Here is a 23,487-nt window from a genome sequence, read left to right as displayed (position 1 = left end):
GCAAAATAACAAAGAAGGAAACTACAAGAGGCATGCAATCATAACTGGTTCATGGATTAGTGTAAACCAAACATGCAATCATCACAATATATTATCGAAACAAGAGCACATAGAAGAACCTCAATAGATTTTATTAATGAAGAAGTAAAGGTTCTGAGAGTATTACAACCATTGAAGGCTCCAACCCAGCAACACCTCCCAGCAGAAAGAATTGCTCTTCTTCACCTCTCTCAAACAATCACCCAATAACTCAATAGTGAAACCAACAGCATATCATTACTTTGCACAAAATTCCAGCCTCCTGAGCTCATAGGAGAGAGCTCAATATATAGATGAATTGAGAAAGGATGAGTCAGCTTGCAACTGATGTGTAGCTGCCTTGTGTCCTCTCTCTCTTCAGTTAATCTTTAGCTGATCTTCAGTTCTTGAGTCCACTTGGAGAACCTTGCTTCCACTTGGAGAAACAGAGCCTCTGACTCATCACAAGGCGAAATACCTGATCCAAGTGTCATTTTTGGAAGATTCCAAAGCAATGACTCATTGTGCCACTTGTCCCATCTCGCTCAGCGCAGGTGGCCTTTGTTCCACTTGCTTTGCAACGCAGGTACACCATGGAGCAACTGAGTTTCAGCGCAGAAACCTAGTGGAGCACCTGCTTTGATTTCAGGATTGCTTGTTTTTGAGTGTTTTCAGGTGGAGAACTGATCTGAGAGCTGTTGGTTTGCTGACCTTGTTCCTCTAGGGGTAGGAACATCATGTTTAGGGAACTTTGGATCCCTTGGATTATTGACAATTCATGCTTGTTGTTGTAAGGCACAAAATTGTCTCTAACAATAGGGGACCTGAAGTTTACAGTCACTGAGAGCAGCATAGCACAGGCCACTTCACTCCCACAAACTGGAGAAATATGGTTTAAAAACAGATCAGTACAAGACCAACAGTGGAAGCAAATCTTGAAGAACCCAGGTATGGATACCAGCATTTTTACAAAAGGGATTCCTGTTACTTATGTAAAGGAAGAATGGACAACTTTACTGTTATTAGTGCAAAAATTCTTTACTTGTGAGGGAAGGTTTGGAGTTTTATATGTTTACCATGCCAAAGTCATGATGCATTTCTTAGGAGATGATATTAACCTTCCATATTTTCTACTCTCAAGTCTTAGAAAAATGTGTTCAATTGCCCAAAGGAACCCGACAAACATTGAACCACATTTGTACCATCATGGTCTTGTTAAGATGCTAGTTGAGGAACAGTTGAAAGCAAAAAGAGATACCTGGGAGAAATTTCTTGTGAGAAACCATTTTGAAGAAGCAGGAGAAACCTCTGTGCCTAGAAAGAGTAGAAGAAAAAGAAAAGAGGCTACCCCTGAAACTGTTGTCCAAGAGGAAACTGTCCAAGAACAGATTGAACAAGAAACTGATGTACATCATTCTGAACATGAAATTGATCCTGAGCCTGCTGTGGACACTGATCAAACAACTCAAGGAATCATCACAGAAACCCTCTCAGAACTTGCCCAAGAAGTTGCTCAAAAGAGAAAAGAGAGTAGAATGAAACAAAAGAAAAATAAAGGTAAAGTTGTAGCTCAAGAAACTTACGCTACTCCTGAGAACTCTAGTTAAGAAGACACTCAGCCCTTAGCACAAAGGTTGGCCCAACTCCATGAAACTGCCCTTTCCAAGAAGGTGGAAAAACAAAAGCAAAAAGTACAAAAAGAAAAACAGAGTACCACCTCCGTGAGAAGGAGCAACAGATTACAAAATAAAAAGGGGGCCACAAAGGGTAAACAGTCATTCTTCATTGACTTGAGCACACCTCAAAAAGGTGCTACAAAACCTGACTTTGAGAAAAGTTCTCCACACGCTGAGTATGTTGAGACCAGTCCTCCACGTGAGGAAAGTCCTTTTGAGCATGAGCCTGAATTTGAACATGGATCCGAATTTTAGTATGAGCCTAGCTCAAAGTGGTCACCGGAGGTTGACCCTGATCAACAGAAAGTTTATAATTACCTAGAGACGCTAGAACAAGCAGTGGCTGGGCCAAGCACTGCTCAACCCTTGGAGCAGCAAGTCCAATCATTGAAGCAGGAAATATTTGAGCTAGAGGTACTAAATCGCCACATCAAACAAGAAAATGAAAAACTGAAGATACAGGGCAATGTGGACAAGATGGTCCAAGATAACACCATGCTTCATATGGGCCTGTGGCAAAAGGAAAACAAAACGCTCAAGAAGAGATGCAGAAAATTAAACAGAGCTTTAATCAATCTGAAATTCAGGTGTTTGATGAAAAGACCAAGAATCAATGTGGCCACATAGAGAAAGAAGAGAAGGTTGGATGTCTTGGCAGAGGCATCCCAACAGGTGGACTGAACCATGTTTTGATTGCATGAGGACATGCAATGCCCTCGTAGTGGGGGTATGTAGAGCCTCTACTTTACACTTGATTATCCACCATTACTTACAGTTTTCCCTCATTCATCTCTCACTTTTGCCTCATTTTCCTTGCAAACCAACCCAGATCATTACATTATATGACTTTAAGCATGATTAAGGGATTTTGCTAATGTGTGACTGTTTTGTTTAGATTTTGACATATTTACAAGCATTCCGCAGCCATCTGATGATCCCACAGCCCTTTTGTTAATCTCAAGGTTCCACGTGTCATTTTGCCAAATGAGCCACATGGGCACTTAGGAATCAAGGTGCTCGGGGTTCCTGTGCTATCTGTTCAGCCATCCACGTCATCTGTACCTCCGGTCAACGAGGGTCAAGTTACGGTCAACAAAGGCAGCTTAATGGTGATACGTAAGCTGTTGGGTCACGTCAGTTCAAACGGTGACTTGTCCGTCTTATGCAGGCCGTGGGGGACATAATCCAACTCTGGATTCAATGCCCATAACGACCAGAACCTCCAGCTCATCCACGCAGACTTATGACGTGTTATGAACCTTAATTACGCATGAGAGTTAGTTGTTTTTTAGTTTTTGCTGTACGCATTAGGCCGTCTTTCATAAGCCTATAAAAACTAGCGTTTGCATACGCTTAATGTTACTTTTTAGTTGCTGCATTTTATAAACTTGTTATCATTTTAGAGCATTTGAAGACTCTGTTTTTATAGTGTTGTTCTAGCACTCTTGAATGTATTTTTCTGCACATGGAGTAATAGAAACAGTGCTGTTATGAAGTTTACAATTCTCTGAGTCTTCTTTGGATGATATGAATGGAGGGCCCCTGTTCATGTTAGCCTTGTATAGTATTTTATGTTCAACATTTCCTTATTTCTATTCAGCATTTCCTTTTCTTGAAACATGTACAGCGTAATTTACTTTCATGTTATTTCATTTGCAGCCTTTATTTTAAGCTGATCAACATTGTTCTTTTGCAGGTTTTTAACCCGGAATAGCTTTTGTGTTTGTGAATTTGCTTTATATCTAGTGGTAGTTTCAGTTGACAGATTCTAAGTTGCTGCCTTTACTTTATTTTCATAGCTGATTTTTAGTTTTATTTCTCAAAGTGGTCTGCTAACATATGAATGATCTCTTTATCATAAATTGTCTATCTTTTAGAGATCAGAATACTAATAACTTGCAGCTGGCTTTGGGTGCTTTTTAGACTAATCTTTAACTACTTTCTAATCGTGTCTTACACAGTACTATGTGTTAGAGGCAGAGAGTTAGAGAGAGCTGAACATCATAACTAGTCTTTAAAGTAGATTTTTCTCATTTTTATCACTTCTTAGACTTATCTTTAGCTACTTCCTAATCGTGTCTTACACAGTACTATGTGTTAGAGGCAGAGAGTTAGGAAGAGATAAACTTTATCATTGGTCTTTTAAGTGATTTTCTTACCTTTTATTTGTAGCAGCATGAATGGTGTCTAATGCCATTAGAAAGTGGTTCTTTGCTTTCAAAGTCCTTTCAATTTATTTATTTCTTTCAAGCTTTTCCTTTTCAGCAAGTAGTTAGAAATCACTAATCACACACTCTCACTCATATAGAATTCACCTTACACACACCATCACTCATCTGTTTATAAATCACCACTCCATTTTAGGAAGATAAATTAACCACAAACAACACCCAAAACGACAAAAAGCTCTAAGAGGTTGCTTAAGTACATATAGTACACCTTCACTTCATCAGCTTACGAGCCCCGGGTTGACAATTAATGACATCAATTTAGGAACACTAAATTGACTAAACAACGCGCAGGAAGTAATATCTTCATTACCTCGTCAAGTGGAGAGACCGTCCAATGGAGGACAGCTCGTGGCTCGATGCGGCACAGATTCAGAAGGCTGGTTATTCGGTGGAGGAACTCATGGAACGGAGCCATGAAATTTATTTTACCCCGGAAGCCTGATGCAAGAGCATCTGGTTAACAGGGTGGAGATAGAAAGAAGGGTGGCATGGTTTCTGAGAAGGACAGAGAACTCTCGCAGAACGGACAACATGTCTTTTTCTTCTTTATTTTTAATTATTTTTATTATCTGTTGTTTTTGGTTTCTGTTTAAAAATGCCTAGAATACTGTAACGAGTTCTAATTAGGAACAATAATATTAGTTAGAATCATTAGTCGCTGAACAATTATATACTATTGTAAAAACAAACAAAGGGAAACAAGCTAGCCATGCATAAATGTCAAATATGAAATCACTGATGTAACTGATAATTGAACAACTGACAGCGGTTATCCAACTGCTTGAGAACAATGATACAAAAACGAGGGAAAGCAAGCCCATAGGGGTTCAGGAGGGAGAAGAGAAAAGAAAGAACATAAATAAATATATACATCTTGTTTTTCAGTGCACAAACAACTCTTACATGCGTCCTCAAAAATAGAGACTGTACAATTCCATGCTGTGCTTATATTTTATTTTTCCTTCATGTACAAAACCTATTATATGTTCTTGACAGACTTCGAACCAGCGGAAGGACAAATAAACAAACGAGAGGTGACACCAACCAGCACCGGTCATGAGTTACAGTGCCCAAACAAATACATTTTCCAGGTATGCAAACGAAACTGTAAGGCGACTCAAGATTTTCTTTCCACATACAATTAACAATCCATCTTAGCATAAATATAATTATTAATTGTCCATCTCAGCATACAAATTAGTGTTCAACGTAGCTTCAAACCCTACCTAGTTCACAAGCCTAGGGTTTGACAGGGTCATGAACAAAAGCCGTGGCGAGAACTATTCACTATAGTAGCCAACAACCAAACCAACGACCCATACAAGAATCCATTACAGACAAGAAAAACAAACAATTCTACCCTGAAGATATCCAGAATGGCCGGAAGCCCAATGCATTCGACCCAGCGAATGGCTCCACCTGCATAGGGACGAAAGGAGGAAGGGTTAGTTACCAACCCTTGAAGGAAAGCAAGAAACTAAGAAATTGGAAGGGAAAATGTTGAGAGAGTGAACGAGAAATAATACCTGAAGGTGAGCCGCAATTGCAAAGCAAAACCCTCAAACGGACGAACCCTGCTCACAGAGGAGCCGAGCTATTAGAGTCTAAATAAGCAACAGAAAAGAAGTCTGGCAGAGAACGAGAACTTACCAATTGAGTTAGCAGAGAGCCAAACAGGGCAAGCCGCGAAACCCATCGAACTTGGAGGCTGAAGAACCGAGACTGTAACCAGAATGCCATTAACTTATAATGCTCAAATAACCATGGACTCTTGAGGGAAACGAATAGACAATACCATGACAAACATCAACGCCAGTGGAAAACACCAAACGACAGAGGAACAAACATATAAACAATACAGTAGCCGAACGTACCGAAGCAACACCAGACAGTCGAGGCATACAGGCCGGACCTGGAACAATAGAACCGCGACCAAACATTTGCTATACAGTTAACCGAGCATGCAGGAACCACATTCTGTTTTCTCCGCAGACAATATAACAAATACAAAGGAAAATCGCAGAGACTGCAGAGCTAAACAACCAAGTAACAATAATAACCCAAAGGGCACGAACAGGGTAAAACCCAAGCCGAGTAACTATCCAGGATCTCGAGGAGGGACAGTTGTCCGCCGATAAGACTACCACAGTACATGCCGTAACCCAAGTCGATTGTAAATCAATCTGAATTTATTACCAAATCAATTGTATACTGTCCGGTTCATAGGAGCATTACACATCCACTTGGGAGTGGCGGTGTCACACCCCTACACCTGCGGTGGTCTTCCAACTGCTTGTAGCGAGGTGCGGCACCACCGAACGCTTTCTTTTTAACAATACTAACGTTTATGGGCTACGCCTATTCCAACATGAACATACTTAACTTATGTTCTTATAACCAAAAAAAATGTTATCCTTTATACTTCAACAGAGAACATTCTTATTCATTAACCATCAACAATAAATCGAGAACAATACAAGTGTAAAGGGGAGGGGCAACTCCCCGAACAGTCTGCCCAACAATAATATTATGTCAAGAATATCAGATTTTACAACAAGTTTGTCTTGGCTGAACCAAGTCTCACACTTAACCAATTTTTACAAAAGACAGGACACCTGCCTTTTACAACATTCCATGCACCCTTGCACAAGAGATAGTGCTCACCCGAGCCACTCAACCTCCCTACAAAACCTGCAAAAAACTGGGTACAAGAATCCACTCGCAATGGGACTCTTTGCCAACCTTCAACTAGGATAAACTGGGCACTTCCTTCAAGCCCAATGCGCATGAGATATGCGCATTCACCCACCTAAGACTGCGCACTTCTTTTACCCCTTTATGCGAAGATCTTGAGTGAATGTCCTTGTTCCAAATGAGGAGCAACCATCTTCTACTTATACGCATATCATCCATGCGTTAAGCCTTAGGCCGACTACTCAAATATCAATATGAACACCCCTTTAGGATTATTCCATATGTCGGCTTTCATTATACTTTATTCCACACATATAAACCTTTCGTATGTGCTCCATTATATTCTTTTGTCGTATGTTCACATATCCCCTTTACATGTGGCTTGATTATATTATATTTTATTCACATATAATATGTTCATATCGCATATAATATGTTCATATTATTTTCATATAATATGCATATAAACTCCCATATACGCTCAAGTGTACTAACACTTAGCCATTTTTGCACACGCTCCTTATCGTCACATTTAACGCGTACGATCGTCGCACCAATGTCGCAGCTCGTCGTACTCCCACTTGCCCGCGCGCCCGCCCGTGCCCTCGTGCCTTACAGGCGGGACCACGTGGGCTGGCCCCATCACTTGAATGGATAGCGAACATGCATCTCAACGTCTCAATTTTGTCTGAATATAAAGTGTGACTCGTAATTAAATGGCCTGTCTCGTCACGCTCATGAATACTGCTTTCCACTCAGAGAGACACGACCGTGGTTCAATTTTCGGCAAAAATATTTGGAGCGTTTAAGCGCTCATGTAGCCTTTCTGAGAATAACAATGGTGACATGAGAATAATGCAGCGTTCACATGTGAACATCAGAATTGAGCACTCGTCACCTGTATAGTGACAGAATAATCAGATGTTGTCATTTTGATGTAATTTTATTATAATTTCTATTATAATATTAAATTTAATATTAACAAAATATTATTATTATTACTAAAATTATATATATTAATATCAAAAATTCAATATAAGTATATTTGGAAGATGAGCTTAATTATGGTGGGAAAAAGAGTGTTATTTATTTTTTCCTAAGCGTTTTAATGTTCATTTTTTATACGTTGGTAGATCCTTGCAGGTTCTAGATTTTTGTATCATAGGTTTGGGAGTGTTTTGAATCCATAATATTTTGTGGGGCGATTTGTTTTGCATATTGAAGGTTGTTCATTGCAGCTGAGGAGGGATGCTACGAGAGTGGTTCAATTTTCGGCCAAAGCATTTGAAGCGCTGAATACGACTTTCGACTCGGAGAGAGAGAGACAGACATGAGTCTGAGTAATTCAATTTTTGGCAAAAGCAATTGAGACGCCGAATACGGCTTTGGACTCAATAGACCCAATGGTGACATGAGAATAATGCAGCGTTCACATGTGAACATCAGAATTGAGCACTCGTCACCTGTATAGTGACAGGACAATCAGAATATATTTTAGTATGATTGCCTGTGACTTGAATGGATAGCGAACATGCATCTATCTCCTCCCTACAGAGGACTTAGAGAGGACTTGAATGGATAGCGAACATGCATCTCAACGTCTCAATTTTTGTCTGAATATAAAGTGTGACTCGTAATTCAGTGGCCGGTCTCGTACGCTAATGAATACGGCTTTCGACTCAGAGACACAGAGTGACACGTGAGTGGTTCAATTTTCAGCAAAAGCATTTGAAGTGCTGAATATGACTTTCGACTCAATAGACACAATGGTGGCATGAGAATAATGCAGCGTTCACATGTGAACATCAGAATTGAGCACTCGTCACCTGTATAGTGACAGAATAATCAGAATATATTTTAGTATGATTGCCTGTGACTTGAATGCATAGCGAACATGCATCTATCTCCTCCTTACAGAGGAGTTGAATGGATAGCGAACATGCATCTCAACGTCTCAATTTTTGTCTGAATATAAAGTGTGACTCGTAATTCAATGGCCGGTCTCTTACGCTAATGAATACGGCTTTCGACTCAGAGACACAGAGTCACGCGTGAGTGGTTCAATTTTTGGCAAAAGCATTTGAAGCGCTGAATACAACTTTCGACTCAATAGACACAATGGTGGCATGAGAATAATGCAGCGTTCACATGTGAACATCAGAATTGAGCACTCGTCACTTGTATAGTGATAGAATAATCAGAATATATTTTAGTGTGATTGCCTGTGACTTGAATGCATAGCGAACATGCATCTATCTCCTCCCTATAGAGGACTTACAGAGGACTTGAATGGAGAGCGAACATGCATCTCAACGTCTCAATTTTTGTCTGAATTCAATGGCATGTCTCGTACGCTCATGAATACGGCTTTCGAGTCAGAGACACAGAGAGACACGATAGTGGTTCAATTTTCGGCAAAAGCATTTGAAGCACTGAATACGGCTTTCGACTCAATAGACACAATGGTGACATGAGAATAATGCAGCGTTCACATGTGAACATCAGAATTGAGAACTCATCATCTGTATAGGTTCAACAATTAAATTAATCCTGCATAAGTTCAATAATATTATTTGTGGACATTTATTTTGTACGTGTGCAATAATGATTTTGATATGATTCTATTTTATTTTTAAAATATTATTTGGTTGATAAATGGATTTTAAACTAGCTATTCCATATTCACTACCAATTAAAAATCATTTCAAAAATAAATAAATAAATAATTTTTTATTTTTAAAAAATTAATAAATGAATAATTTTTTATTTTCAAACATTTTTTTTAATTATTTTTTTGCATAGGGGAAAAAATTGTTATAAGTCAGTTGTCAAATTAGTAGTAAAGACAATTTTTATTCAATGAAAATACTGACTTGTAAAGACAATTTTTATTGAATGAAAAGGCTGACTCATCACTTTTATTCAAGGAAAAGCAGTCCACCTAGAATAACATCAAAAAGCTGACTCTTTAGAAGGCTGACTCATCACCTTTATTAAAAAAAAACCACAACATCACCTTTATTCAAAGAAAACAACAGCACTTAAATAACCTTGTGGTGATCCCTATAAAACAAACTTTACAATTTTAAAATATACTCTAGCCCAATTTATAATAAACATTATCAAAACTATAAATATTTTTTATATAAATATAAATCTTCAAAAATTAATAAATATATTTTTTATTTTTAAAAGTTATTTTAATATAAATTTATAACTAGCACTAAAATATTTTTTCTGTTTTAATAATTTGATTCCTAAATAGTTCTGATATATATATTATTTTAACAGATATCAAAATGATTACAATAAGCCAGTATAATAGAATTTCACCAGTGAGTGACACTTTGTACTTCAAATTCTAATTTGATTATTTCATCCATGATTCTATGATATGTCATCGATCCATGATTCCATAACGTACATTACAGAACAGGACCACTGCCTTCGCCAAATGAACTACTCCATATAATGCTGCACAGTCACTGAACTCATAGATATATTTCGGAACATTTGTGTGGGTTCTTTCCTCCAATATCAAAACATTTGTGTGCGTTGTTTTCTCTAATATCAGAGCATGGCAAGCAACACCAACGCGGATGCGGTTCAAGTGAAGATCCATGGCGATAGTTGGGTGACTCAAATGAAGATCCATGGCAATAGTTCGGTTACTCAAATGAAGATCCATGGTGATAGTTGGGTTATTCAAATTAAGGAACGCCTCAATGAACTAGAAGAACAGGAGGAGGAGAAGGAATTATGTGCGTCGGTGTCGATGTTTAATGTGTCAAGAGAGTTATTGTTTGAGAAGCCTGAAGCTTACATTCCGCAATCAGTTTCCATTGGCCCCTATCATCACGGGAAATCAGAGAAATATGACATGGATCGCCACAAATTGGCAGCTGCCTATAGATTTCACAAAACAATTAATGGAGTAGGCAACTTTCAGCTGGTCGTTGTAGATGAGTTTAAAAAATACCACCGGCAAATCCGGAGCTGCTATCACAATTTCATCGATTATAATGAAGAAACCTTGGGGTGGATCATGGCTCTGGACGCCGTCTTCCTTCTCCAGTGTCTGCAGTTTTATGTCAGATACCTTGACCAAAGCTCGCATGATGACGTCAAGAATCTGGGACGAGCCTTATATCCTACTTGCCATGGTGCGGCGGATAACTACATTTTAAGAGATTTGATGATGCTCGAAAATCAATTGCCACTCTTTCTAATGAAAATGCTTTTCGAGTTGCAGTTGGGTTCTAAAGCCAAGGCAGAGGAGAGGCTGTCAATCCTGCTCAAGCTGGTTTACCAAGAATTATCACCTTTCGTCTTCAAGGTACCTGAGAATTCGTTTCTCCATATAAATGAGAGAGGCCACCTGCTGGAGGTTCTGTACTCCGCTATCGCCAGCCCTCTTTCCAACTATCGAAAGAGGGTTGACATTTCAACAGTTACTCCAATTCCAACCGATGAAGATGGCGATGAGAGTGATCCAGCGGACATGTCAACTGTTACAGAAGTCTTCAAATTGCTATGGAAATCTCTCTTATCTATAAACGCTGGACCCGTTCGGCAGTGTCTGATGGAGTTAGCCACACTTCTTCATCTGAGTGTGTTTAAGTGTGCAAGCACAACTGCGAAAGAACCATCCTCTCAAATCATACCGCCCTCGCTTAAGGAATTGGCTATTCCATCTGTGGCCGAATTGTACCTTGTCGGCGTCACATTCTCTCCAACGGATGGCGATCTCACCACAATACTATTTGATAAGAAAGCTTCCATTCTTTATCTCCCAAAGCTAAAGTTCGACACCAACACAGAGGTAATCCTGAGAAATCTGATTGCATTTGAAGCTTCTGCAGCGCCTGGTGCGCTTGTTTTCAGAGAATATACAGATTTCATGAACGGCATGATTGACGGAATAAAAGATGTGAAATTGTTGAGAGAGAGCGGAATTATTTGTAACGGTCTCCTGAGTGACAGAGAGGTTGCGAACTTATGGAACAGCTTGGGTCACTGCGCTAGTGTCATAAATGTTGGATATTTAGAAAAAGTTGTACGTGATTTAAAGAGATGTTATCGTGGAAAACAGAAATTTACCGTGGTGAAGTTTATGAATGACTATATATTTGCCTCGTGGAAGTTCCTGTCGCTGGTAGCTTCAGTGATACTTTTGATCGTCACATGCTTGCAGGCGTACTGCTCTATCTATCGTTGCAGAAACTGAGAAAAACAGTAGAGTACGCAGAGAAATCTCGCCACCTGTTTGTATTCGAAAGTATAGAGAATCCTGTAGAACTGCCACTACCATTAATTTTGCTTGTTCATTCTCTGTTGGCTGTGGATTGATTTGGGCGCCACCGGCAATCCTGCTGGGTAGGATTGAGAACCTTGTGTCTACATAGAATATGCATATATCTATTGTTGTATTTTTCATCTTCATAACGTGTCTGTCAATTTGAAGACGAGAAGTGAAATAGCGAAGTCAGCTTTTTCAAAACAATGACAAACCCACAAGGTATTGCTTCACACAAATGACGCGATACCTTTTTTACCCTGTGCCTTCGCAACATATTTATTATTTAAGCTAGTTATTTGCCATTCTTCTTCACATTTTTCTTTGCCTTTGACTAAATGGTTCTAGGGAGAAATATGGTCCATTGCGAGCTGTCTTGGGATCTGGTTAGTTGCATGTTGTAAGGTAATTTCAACTTGCAGATTTTTTCTCTGCGATGCGATCGCAGATCGCATGATTTAAAGGTTATAGAGGCGGTGACACATTCTCTCTCTTCTTGCGATGCGATGGTGTGATAAGCCATGCATTAAATTCCAACAAGATATTTTGAGCCGTGTAATAAATGATATTTACTAGGGTTGGTAAATGTAGGTGAAATCTTAAATTTTACTATTTTTTATTTCACGGAAGTGGGGAAAAGCAACACGTATTGTAAAAGATATTTTGTGTTGTTCATTGTATATAAAAAAAAAATATGCAAGTGTACAGACGTGTAGAGAGTATTAGCAAGAAGTGTTATTTCTTCTCTACAACGCACAACAGTGCTGGACTTTTAAGTTTTCTGAGATAGTGGAATCAGATTTTGGAACTGAAGTTCCTGTTGTAAATCCCTCAGAGTCGAGGAAGACAATTCTGTAATAGTTTTATTATTATTTTATATGATTAAGATCCTGGATAAAACCAGAGCGTTGTTCTCTGTTATATTTGTTTGTTGTGTGTTTGAAATCAACAGAAATTTCCATCATGGTATCAGAGCTAGTCTAGGCACTCAGTGAGTCAAAAAAAAAAAACAAGAGTTTGTTTTTTCACTGTAGGAGCTGTAAGAAGCTTATTGAGCAGATTTTTTCCAGCAGAGAAATTTTTTGCCTGTTTTTTCTCAGTCAGTATCTCTTCTTTATTTTTCACAAGTTAAGATGGCAGATGTTGGAACTGGTTTGACGAATCCCCAACTGCCACAGTTTAATGGGAAAAATTACAGTTATTGGTCCATAACAATGAAAGCATTGTTTGCTTCTCAAGGAATATGGGAGCTGGTTGAAACTGGCTATGCTGAACCGGCAGATGCAACAGCGTTGGCTGCTTTAACAGCAGCAGAAAGAGACCAGTTGAAGAGTGACAAGAAGAAGGATGCCAAAGCCCTCTTTTTCCTCTTCCAATCAGTACATGAAAGTGTTTTTCCGCGAATTGCAGCAGCAACAAAATCTAAGGAAGCATGGGATATTCTAAAAATTACCTATCAAGGCATGGAGAAGGTGAAGACTACAAAGTTGCAGATGTTGAGGAGAGACTTTGAAAATCTCAGCATGAAGGAATCTGAAACAATAGATTCATTCTTCACTCAGGTTATTGGCTTAATAACCCAGATAAGATCTCATGGTGAGATTCTTGAAGATAGAAGGATTGTAGAGAAAATCTTGAGATGTTTACCCTCAAGGTTTGAATCTATTGTGGTAGCAATAGAAGAAACAAAAGATCTCTCACAGTTCACGGTAGAAGAGCTGAGTGCTTCACTTTTGTCTCATGAACATAGACTGAGTAGAGGAACAAATTCCTCATTTGAGCAAGCATTCAAGACTCAGATGTCTTTTGGCCAAGGAAGAGGTCGAGGCAAAGAAAATAACAGAGGTCGTGGAAGAAGCCAAAATAGAGGCAGAAATTATCCTTCAAGCACAAGCGGAAGGAGCTGCAATCAGAACCAAGATGAAGGTTCAAGCAAACAACAAGCTCATGGACAAAGGTATGACAAATCCCAAGTCCAATGTCATTATTGTAAGAAATATGGGCACTATGCAAATGAATGTAGGAAAAAGAAAAATGACATGAATAATAGGCAAAACGCTAATTTTGCCTATTACTCAAACCCCTCATGAGCTCTGGTGTGGTGAGACTCCTTCGGTGAATCACTTCAAAATCTTTGGGAGCAAATGTTATATTAAGAATACTGATGAGCGACTTGGCAAACTTGAACCTAGAGCAGATGAAGGCATTCTTCTTGGTTATTCTCCACATAGCAAAGCATACAAGTGCTACAATAAAAGACTTGGCAGAATTGTTGACAGCATTGATGTAGTGGTTGATGAGAAGGGATACATTCCTAGGTAAGTACATCATGAAGACATCAAAGAAGATGAAGGCTACCCTCAAAGACAGAATGATGAAGAAGAAGAACCTCAAGAAGAACCAGAGGAGTAGACAAGAATAGAAGAGAAGACTCCATCCAGATATGTTCAAAAGAATCATCCAGAATCTCAGATTGTGGGGCAGAAAGAAGCAGGTGTACAAACAAAAAGAACAATTGCAGAAGCTTCAAGCTATTTGGCATTACTCTCTTCCACTGAACCACAAAATGTGAAAGAGGCATGCAAAGATGAATGTTGGGTCAAAGCAATGGATGAAGAACTTGAGTAGATCGAAAAGAACAACACTTGGGAGTTGGTTCCTAGACCAAAAGCTAAGAATGTTATAGGAACAAAATGGGTCTTCAAAAATAAATTGAATGAAAATGGAGAAGTAATTAGAAACAAGGCCAGACTTGTTTGTAAAGGGTATGCGCAGCAAGAAGGAATAGATTTTGAAGAAAACTTTGCTCCTGTTGCAAGACTTGAGGCCATCAGAATGTTCCTTGCTCTCTCAAGCTTTCAAAACTTCAAAGTATTTCAAATGGACGTGAAATCAACCTTTCTGAATGGAGACTTAGAAGAAGAAGTATATATTGAGCAGCCAGATGGTTTCATTCTTGGAAATGATCCAAATCTTGTATGCAGATTGAAAAACGCTCTCTATGGTCTCAAACAAGCTCCAAGGGCTTGGTACTATCGTTTGGACAAATATCTTCATCAACAAGGTTTTTCAAAAGGATCAGCAGATAGCAATCTTTATATAAAAGTTGAAAATGACAAATTGCTAATACTTGTTGTGTATGTAGATGACATTAACTTTGGCAGCAATGAAGAAGCTATGAGTCAAATATTTGCCTTGGTCATGCAGAAAGAATTTGAAATGTCCTTGCTGGGAGAACTGACATATTTCCTTGGTTTGCAAATCCAACAAAAGGAAGGAGGAATCTTTTTGTCTCAAACCAAGTATCTCAAACAGATTTTGAAGAAATATGGCATGGAAGATGCAAAACCAGTATGTACACCCATGGTCACAGGATGTAGCCTCAGTGCAAATGATGAATCTACAGCAGTACATCAACCAACCTACAGATCTATGATTGGAAGTCTACTTTATTTGACAGGTACCCAACCGGACATCATGCATGCAGTTGGAATAGTTGGAAGGTTTCAGGCAAATCCGAAGGAGACTCATCTTCAGGCAGTGAAGAGAATTTTCAAATATCTTCAAGGGACTCAAAATTATGGTTTATGGTATCCTAGAGATACAAATCTCACACTTCATGCTTATACAGATGCCGATTGGGCCGGAAGCGTGGATGACAGGAAGAGCACAAGTGGTGGCGCATTCTTTATGGGTTCCAGACTAGTATCTTGGTTCAGCAAGAAACAGAGTTCGATTGCCTTATCTACAGCTGAAGCAGAATATGTTGCTGCTACATCTTGCTGCACTCAACTCCTTTGGATGATGCAGACCTTGCAGGATTTTCAAATCACTTGTACACCACCTATCTCCATCTTATGTGATAACACAAGTGCAATCAGCATCTCAAAGAACCCAGTCATGCATTCAAAAACCAAGCACATACCAATCAAGTATCATTTTCTTCGAGAACAAGTGCTTGAACAAAAGGTCAAGTTGGAGTATGTTCCTTCTAAGGAACAAGTTGCTGATATACTCACCAAACCATATCCCAGGGAGACTTTTGAATACCTCAGGCAAAAGCTGGGGGTTGTTGATGCATCATCTTGTTGTTGAATCTCTTCTGATTGTTGGTTGTACGGGAATATGCGTACATGTGCTGGGTTGCGGATTGGTTGAAGATCAAATAGCACTGGTTCAGGGGGAGCTTATAATGCGTTGTTGGCATTATGGAGGATGTACAGAAGGCGATCATGGATGCTGATCTGAATATTACTACAATATGTCTCTATCTATTTCATGGTCATTTATGGTGTTTGGTGGGTTATGTTTCTTCTTTACAGATCTGGTTCATATTCAGGGGGAGCATGCTCTTAGGGGGAGCATAACCCTTTGCCCTTGATGTGAAAGGGGGAGAATGAGCTAAAGATTTTGAGGTTGCCATCAAGTCCAAAGGGGGAGATTGTTGGCATTATTATTCTGGTATGGCTTTATGATACATATGTTGTACTTGATGGCAACCCACTCATCTCAGATGATAAATTATAGTGCAGAAAAGTTCACGCACTTATATGCAGAGAAAAGCTTATTCTATGTAGAGAAAAGTTCACGCACTTATATGCAGAGAAACGTTCACGCACTTTTATGAAGAGAAAAGTTTATTTCATTTAGAGAAAATTTTATTTCATGTAGAGAAAAAGTTAACGCACTTTCATGTTGGAGAACTTACCTTCGGTCCATGGTAGTTAGTCCTTGGTATTTGAACCTATGGTTTTGGACCATGGTACCTCGTCAAAAGTGTGTATATGTTGGAGAACTTACCTTTGGTCCATGGTGGTTAGTCCTTGGTATTATTGAGCCCCATGTTTTTGGGCCCCTTGTATTGGTTATCTATGGTATTGATCCATGATTTTAGGAATAAGATTGCCTATATAAAGCAAATGAGATCACTTGGCTAATTCATTCTTGCAAATCGAATATCTTAAGATCTGAAATATTGGGTTATTGTTTTAAAAGTTTGATCTATGAAAGGGAAGTTGATAGCGAATCTGTGAAGGGTGATCTCTCGAGCGCTGCAGCTGCGGAAGTGCGGAGGCGCCACAAAAGGCGCAGTGCGGAGGTGCCACAGAAGGCGCAGTGCGGAGACGCCACAGAGGTGCCACAAAAGGCGTAGTGAGGAGATGCCACAGAAGGCGCAGTGCGGAGGCGCCACAGAAGGCGCAGTGCGGAGACGCCATAGAGGCGCCACAAAAGGCGCAGTGCGGAGGCGCCATAGAAGGCGCAGTGCGGAGGCGCCAAAGAAGGTGCAGTGCGGAGACGCCACAGAAGGCGCAGTGCGGAGGCGCCACAGAAGGCGCAGTGCGGAGGCGCCACAGAAGGCGCAGTGGGGAGACGCCACAGAGGCACCACAGAAGGTGCAGTGTGGAGGCGCCACAGAAGGCGCAGTGCAGAGGCGCCACAGAAGGCGCAGTGCGGAGGCGCCACAGAAGGCGCAGTGCGGAGGCGCCACAAAAGGCGCAGGTGCGGTGGTCGCGACACCACAGAAGGCGCAGGTGCGGAGGTAGTACAGATATCCGCAGATCTATACCAGTGAAGTTGCGATCCCTGCTTAAAATTTGTTTTAACTGCCTTTGACTATTCTGCAGGGTTTTGGGTGCATAACTAATGTTTGGTTACTGGTATTGAGTTCAGATAACAGCATGATTAATGACTTATCTTTATGTACTAGATCTGGTTGATAACTCTCATAATATCATTGTATATGTATGGATCTGGTGATTGGGTGATGCAGAAGGTTGTTTGATTATGAGCTTCAATGTTGTTGTTGGATCCAGTTTGAAAATTTATGAAAAGTGGTCCTTGAAAGAAAAGAAGTAGGGGGTTGTAGCTCCCTTCCAGGAGAGACTGGAAAACGAGAGAGAGTTGTAGCTCTCTGCAGGTTGCAGCCTGCGTACTGGTAAAGGACTGCACCAATAAAAAATCATTGTAACAGGAGTTTCTAATTTGAAAGAAGATAGAGACATATTGCAGCAGGTGGTTTTCACCAACATTGGGTTTCCACCTTATATCTGGTGTTCTTTGGTGTGACTATCTGTTTTTCTGTTCATGCTCATTATTTTATGGTACTGATATGAAAAAATAATTCAAAGTGTAACTAAGGAAGATTTGTTAAAAGAACTTGATAATACTAATTCACCCCCCCTCTCAGTATTATTTTCAACAGGATTGATATCTCCAATGAAATCCAAGCCCCACTACTGAAAAGTTCCATTTACATGTATTGGTTTCAAGGACAGGGAATTCAATTGCTTCTTTCCTTCAAATATTTGGCACCTGTCACAAGATTTAACAAATGAAAAGACATTAGAAAACAAGGTCGGCCAATAGTACCCAACTCTGAGGACCTTATGGGCTGTAGTTTTCCAATAACAGTGGCCTCCACACATGCTAGAATTAAGTTGCTGCATAGCCTCTATTGAGTGTTCTTTATCCAGGCACCTCAAAAGAATTCCAGATGGGTCCCTCCAGTAGAGCAGATTTTCATGAATGCAATATCTTGCTGCCCTGAGCTTAACAGTTCTGGCTTGACTTTGAGTAAAGTTTGGAGGAATTTCTAGCTTCAGCAAGAATTTAGCTATTGCAGAGTACCAATCACAAAAAGCTAGATTTTCTGATAATGATTGTTCTTTCGCTAGTTTAGTTGCTTCCTCTTCTTCTGTTTGACCATTTTCTGCAATTGTGCCCACGAAATCTATGTCCAATGATCTGCAATTTTCTTCAACCAATAGTCTGGCAAGGCCCTGACCTTTGACCAGCTTGGTGGGCTTCAATTCTATATTGAATTCAATTAATTTTGCAATCCATTTAGCCCTTCTTCAATCAGCATTAGGCTGTGTTAAGACATCCTTTATTGAAGTAGAGGGTACATATGCTATTATCTTGGAATGCAAAATATAAACTCTGAAAGCTTTCAAAGACTTGATAAGAGCATATGCATGTTTTTCAATGATTTCATACCTCAACCTAGCGTCCCTTAATGTTTTGCTGAAAAATGCCACTGGATGCTCTGAGCTTTTTTCATCTTCTTGCAATAAAAATGCTGCAAGGGTGTCTTCAAAGGCAAAAGAAAATATGTGGAACTTCTTGCTGTAATCTAGGTTGATTAAAGTGGGAGCCTCCGTAATAGCTTTCTTAATGGACTCAAAGGATCTTCTTGCTGAATCAGTCCATTTGATCTTTGACCCCTTTCTCAACATGGAGGTAATGTGCTTTACAAGTTCTATAAAGTTTGGGATAAAGCTCCTCACAAAATTTATTTTACCCAGAAAGGACTGGATATCCTTCTTTGATCTTGGGACAGATAAGGTATGTATTTCTCTTACTCTTTCTGGGTCACTTTTGACACCTGCAGTAGAAACAATATGTCCTAACGGTTTGCCTTCTTCTAAAGCAAACTGTGATTTCTTAGGATTGACTGAAATCCCAAACCTTCTGCACTTCAGGAACACTTTCTTTAAATGCTGCAAATGGTCATGATGGTTGCTGGAGTATACTGTTATATCATCAAGGTAAATAAGGACAAACTTGTCCTTCTCCCCCACAAATGCTATATCCATAGCTCTCTGAAAGGTGGCTCCAACATTCATTAGTCCAAAAGTCGTCTTGGAATACATAAAAGTGCCCCAAGGAGTGGTGAATGCAGTCTTCTCTTGGTCATCTGGATGTACAACAACCTGATTGTACCCTGAAAATCCATCTAGGAAAGACATCACTTTGGCCCCTGAGACCTTCTGCAGCAAATGCTCCATCTTTGGTAGAGGGTAATTGTCTTTCTTAGAGAATTTGTTCAAGTTTCTGAAATCAACACAGAGTCTGATTTCTCCACTTTTCTTCTTCACTACCACTAAGTTAGCTACCGATTTTGAGTATCTGAGAGGGACTATGATTTTGGCAGCCAATAACTTTTTTATTTCTTTTTCAATTAGAGGAAGGAGTAAAGGATTTATTGGTCTTGGCTTCTCTTTGAAAGGGATGGTGTCTTTCTCTAAAGGGATTTTATGTTGGATAATTTTTTTGTCATATGTTTTCATGTCACTATATTCCCAGGCAAAGACATCAACAAATTGCCTCATTAAATAACAGTATTCAGCATTTTGGCTAGCAGACAAATGAGTGGACAAATTTATATATCTAGGCTGATATGAACTCCCTATATTATGTTTACAGACTGCAGATTGGTATTCCTTTTGTGCAGCCTTATAAGGGACATCATTTTGGTCAAACAGCTTCTCTAAAGGAACTAGACCCTTAGGTATATGATTACTGGGCAGTTGGCCAATGCTATCTTTACCGATTCTGTTTCTAAGCTGGGATGGGGACTTTCTTCCAAGGCTTCATTTTCTTGGTCAATTTTCATTTCATAAAATTCATCAATGACTTGCAGAAATCTATTCACTTCAGCGTCATCCTCAAAAACTTTCCAATGCTGGACATTATCAGGCAAGGATGGTCTATATTTCATTTGGACTTCATAAACTAGTCTGGGAGGCATGGGAGGGATAAACATGCTAGCAGACACAGAAAGGGAATCAACAAGCTAATTTTTGGCTCTAGGGATATATGAGATACAAAAATTATAAAAAGAATCTTTGAGTCTCCATACCTCATCCTTGTATGCTTTCAGCCTTGGGTGCTTTGCTTGAAATGTTTTATTTACTTGCTGAATGATAAGGTCAACATCTCCAAACACCTTTATGTTCCTGATTCTTCTGTCTTTAGCTGCGTTAAGGCCCAATATCAGAGCCTCATATTCTGCTATGTTGTTTGTGGCTTGAAAAGCCAGCTTAAAGGACAGATGTGTGCTTTCTTGTTTTGGAGATATCAGTACCACCCCTGCTCCTGCAGTCTCCCTGGAACATGCTCCATCAAAGAACATCTCCCAAACCAGACTTCCATGTTCTCCCTTGGCCTGATTGACTAGTTTCTTGATCTGCATTGAGGCCTTCTGGGATTCTTCTATTTGGAGGATACATGCTCCAAAATCAGTGTCCACCGCATATATGGGATGATTAGAAGGATCGTTCTCATCACTGATGATGTAGGCCAGTTGTGCTTCTCTGTACAATCTCCTACTTTCTCCTCCAAAAACTCGGACAATGGCATAAGATAAGCCATTCTGTAATGTCCCACCTAGTCTCTTAATCCATCCTCTAGATAACAGCATGCCAACCTTAGGCGGGACATCTACCACCACAATATCCATCATCATACTCTTCATGGGCAGCTGAGTTAGGGTAATGGCCAGGTCTTTGATCAATCCTAGGCATTTTACCTTTCTTGAATCAAATGAGAATAAATCATGATATGGTCTAGTGATATCAAGGCCTAACTCTTCCATGACAGCTTTAGGCATCAGATTGTGGCTGGCCCCTGTGTCTAGCAGGCAATTGTGGAGGATTTTGTCGTGAATGGTCAAGGAGACATAAAATGATGGAGAATTATTATCAACGGGTTCGATCATAGGGCTAAGCACAACTGCACGCTTGTCATCTTGCAAAATGACATAGTCAGTGTGGGTTTGTATGGCTTTCAGCTCAAGGTCCTCAAGGATAGGCTTTCTAAAAACTTCACTCTTTACCAGTTCTATCATAGGCACAACTATTTTTAGCTTCTGGACTTCTGACTCAAGACTGAAAGGGGAAGGGGGCTTATCAGAACCTCTTACCTCTTGAGCTGGTGCTTTGAGGATGACTGGATCAGCTGCTAGTCTTTTCTATCTGATATTCTATGGCTCTGTTTGGACAACAGATCTTTGCGCAGGAATCTCCTTGACATTGTTTGCTTTTAACCTCATATTATACCTTTGATGTTCACCAGCCTGCAAAACAGCCTCTCTGTCCCACTCTTGACTGCTTTGGTCATTCAGTAATGATTCTTCATATGTAGCCAATGTCAAAAAGGTAGCACTACCTTTATCTTCCATGCAATGAATTTCATCCTCTTCTTCAAACTGCTCCTCCTCCATGACTACATTCTAAAAAGGAGCCTTAACTTTTTGTTCTTCATTTGCTTCTTTACCCCTTTGAATGATTTGTAATTTTTCATTTGTTCTTCTGAATGGATTTTGATTTCTTGGAGCAAACGTGTTTTGAAACCTTGCTTTCCCAGAATTCTGCTCAACTTTTAGCTTATATATCTCAGCAGCCAATGACTCTATCATTTTGGTCATCTTATCTAGTTTAGGTTCTGAAGATGAAGCAGAGGAAGAAGAAGCCTCACCTCTCTACCTTCTTCTATCAGCATGTGTTTTAAGCTTTTCTGCAGCTATAATATTTGATTCCACCTCCAGTGTTGCATCCTGCATATCAGCTAGAGTGGCACATCTTCTTTCTCTCAAAAGCAGGCAAAAATCAGAGTCAAAAGCATTAGCTTAAGTGAGTTTGGCAGAGGTGGGGGTAGGATTTACTTCAGCTCGTATCTTACTATACATACGGTTAAATCTTTTGTTAAAATCAGGCAAAGATTCCCCATTTTCCCTCTTTAGTTTTCCAAACTCTGTATGGTAGTAGAGCAGGTCTTTTCTATCTCCCCATTGCTTCAGGAATGCATAATGCAATGCTTCAATGTCTATTATGGACCTATGGGGCAATTCTCTGAACCACTTTCTAGCCTTTCCATCAAGGCTCTGAACAAAAACTCTCATCCACACATCATCTTCACCGATATCTAAGTTATCATCATAACTATAAAAAGACTCGAGGTGTTCTTCAGCTATTACTCCCTCTGTACCAGTGAATTTGGGCATATATTTATGATATTATCCTGCAGGCATAACATTCAAAGGAACATGCAAGACCAAGGGTCCATACCTGGCAACTATGATTCTTTCCATCTTTGTGGGAGCTTGCTGGCCTGCCATAATTGGGATATGTGGAAGGCTACTGGCAGATTGAATGGTATGAATTAATGAAATGGATGACAGAATTGAGGGAAAATTATGGACTGTCTGGGAGGCTTTCTTTGGACTGAGATCCAAAGGGGAACTGACTGAACAAGGATCTGTATGAATCTATGAAGGTTTTTCTTTACTAACAAAGCTAGGCTCTAAATCTTCAAACTGTGTATTCTCGACTGTAATATTTCCTTTCAGAGATGCATAATATTTCTTAGACTTACCTGATCCTGATGCTCCTTTCAGTGAGGTTTTCTTCTACTTAGCAATCTTCTCAGGGTCAGGCACTGGGTCAGCTGGTGGTTTCTGAGGATTTCTCCGGGTATGCCTCACAAATTGAGCCAGAACTGGAATGTGGAGTCGCCACCAGGTAGGTTCTCTAATAGAGTCTCTAGATAGATGATTACAACTAGAACTATGTCCAGACTTTGTCTATCAACAAAGCATGGAACTATGTCGTTCTCCCAAGGAAGCTGAGCTTCAATCTCCTATCCCCGAAAATAGCGCCAATCGATGTTATCACCCCAAGAAAATCTCCTAGGTTGTAGCTCGGAGATGCTCGGGACATCACAAACTCAACTTAATGTTGGAAATGGATGAATGGAAGGAATGATGCATATTCAAGCTAGATAACCACTCCTA

General features: G+C 39.8%; 1 protein-coding gene across 1 annotated transcript; it reads left to right on the top strand.

The window, feature by feature from the left end:
- The first annotated feature begins 10,196 nt into the window (after window positions 1-10,196).
- LOC149147873 (putative UPF0481 protein At3g02645) lies at window positions 10,197-11,846 on the top strand. Its single transcript, XM_089441988.1, has one exon. The coding sequence runs from the start codon at window positions 10,197-10,199 to the stop codon at window positions 11,844-11,846; it is 1,650 nt and encodes a 549-aa protein (XP_089298114.1).
- Window positions 11,847-23,487: the final 11,641 nt, after the last annotated feature.

This window comes from Pinus tabuliformis, chromosome 9 (genome assembly GCF_031772625.1).
Source record: "Pinus tabuliformis cultivar Carrire ecotype Pingquan chromosome 9, CPIR1, whole genome shotgun sequence".
In the NCBI taxonomy this organism is placed as follows: domain Eukaryota; kingdom Viridiplantae; phylum Streptophyta; class Pinopsida; order Pinales; family Pinaceae; genus Pinus; species Pinus tabuliformis.
The sequence above is the reverse complement of the archived record's forward strand: the minus strand, read 5'-3'. Positions and strand labels throughout refer to the sequence as shown.

What these genes read in the sequence shown, in the direction of transcription:
- LOC149147873 (XM_089441988.1), top strand. Translation starts at nt 10,197, where the DNA reads ATGGCAAGCAACACCAACGCGGATGCGGTTCAAGTGAAGATCCATGGC.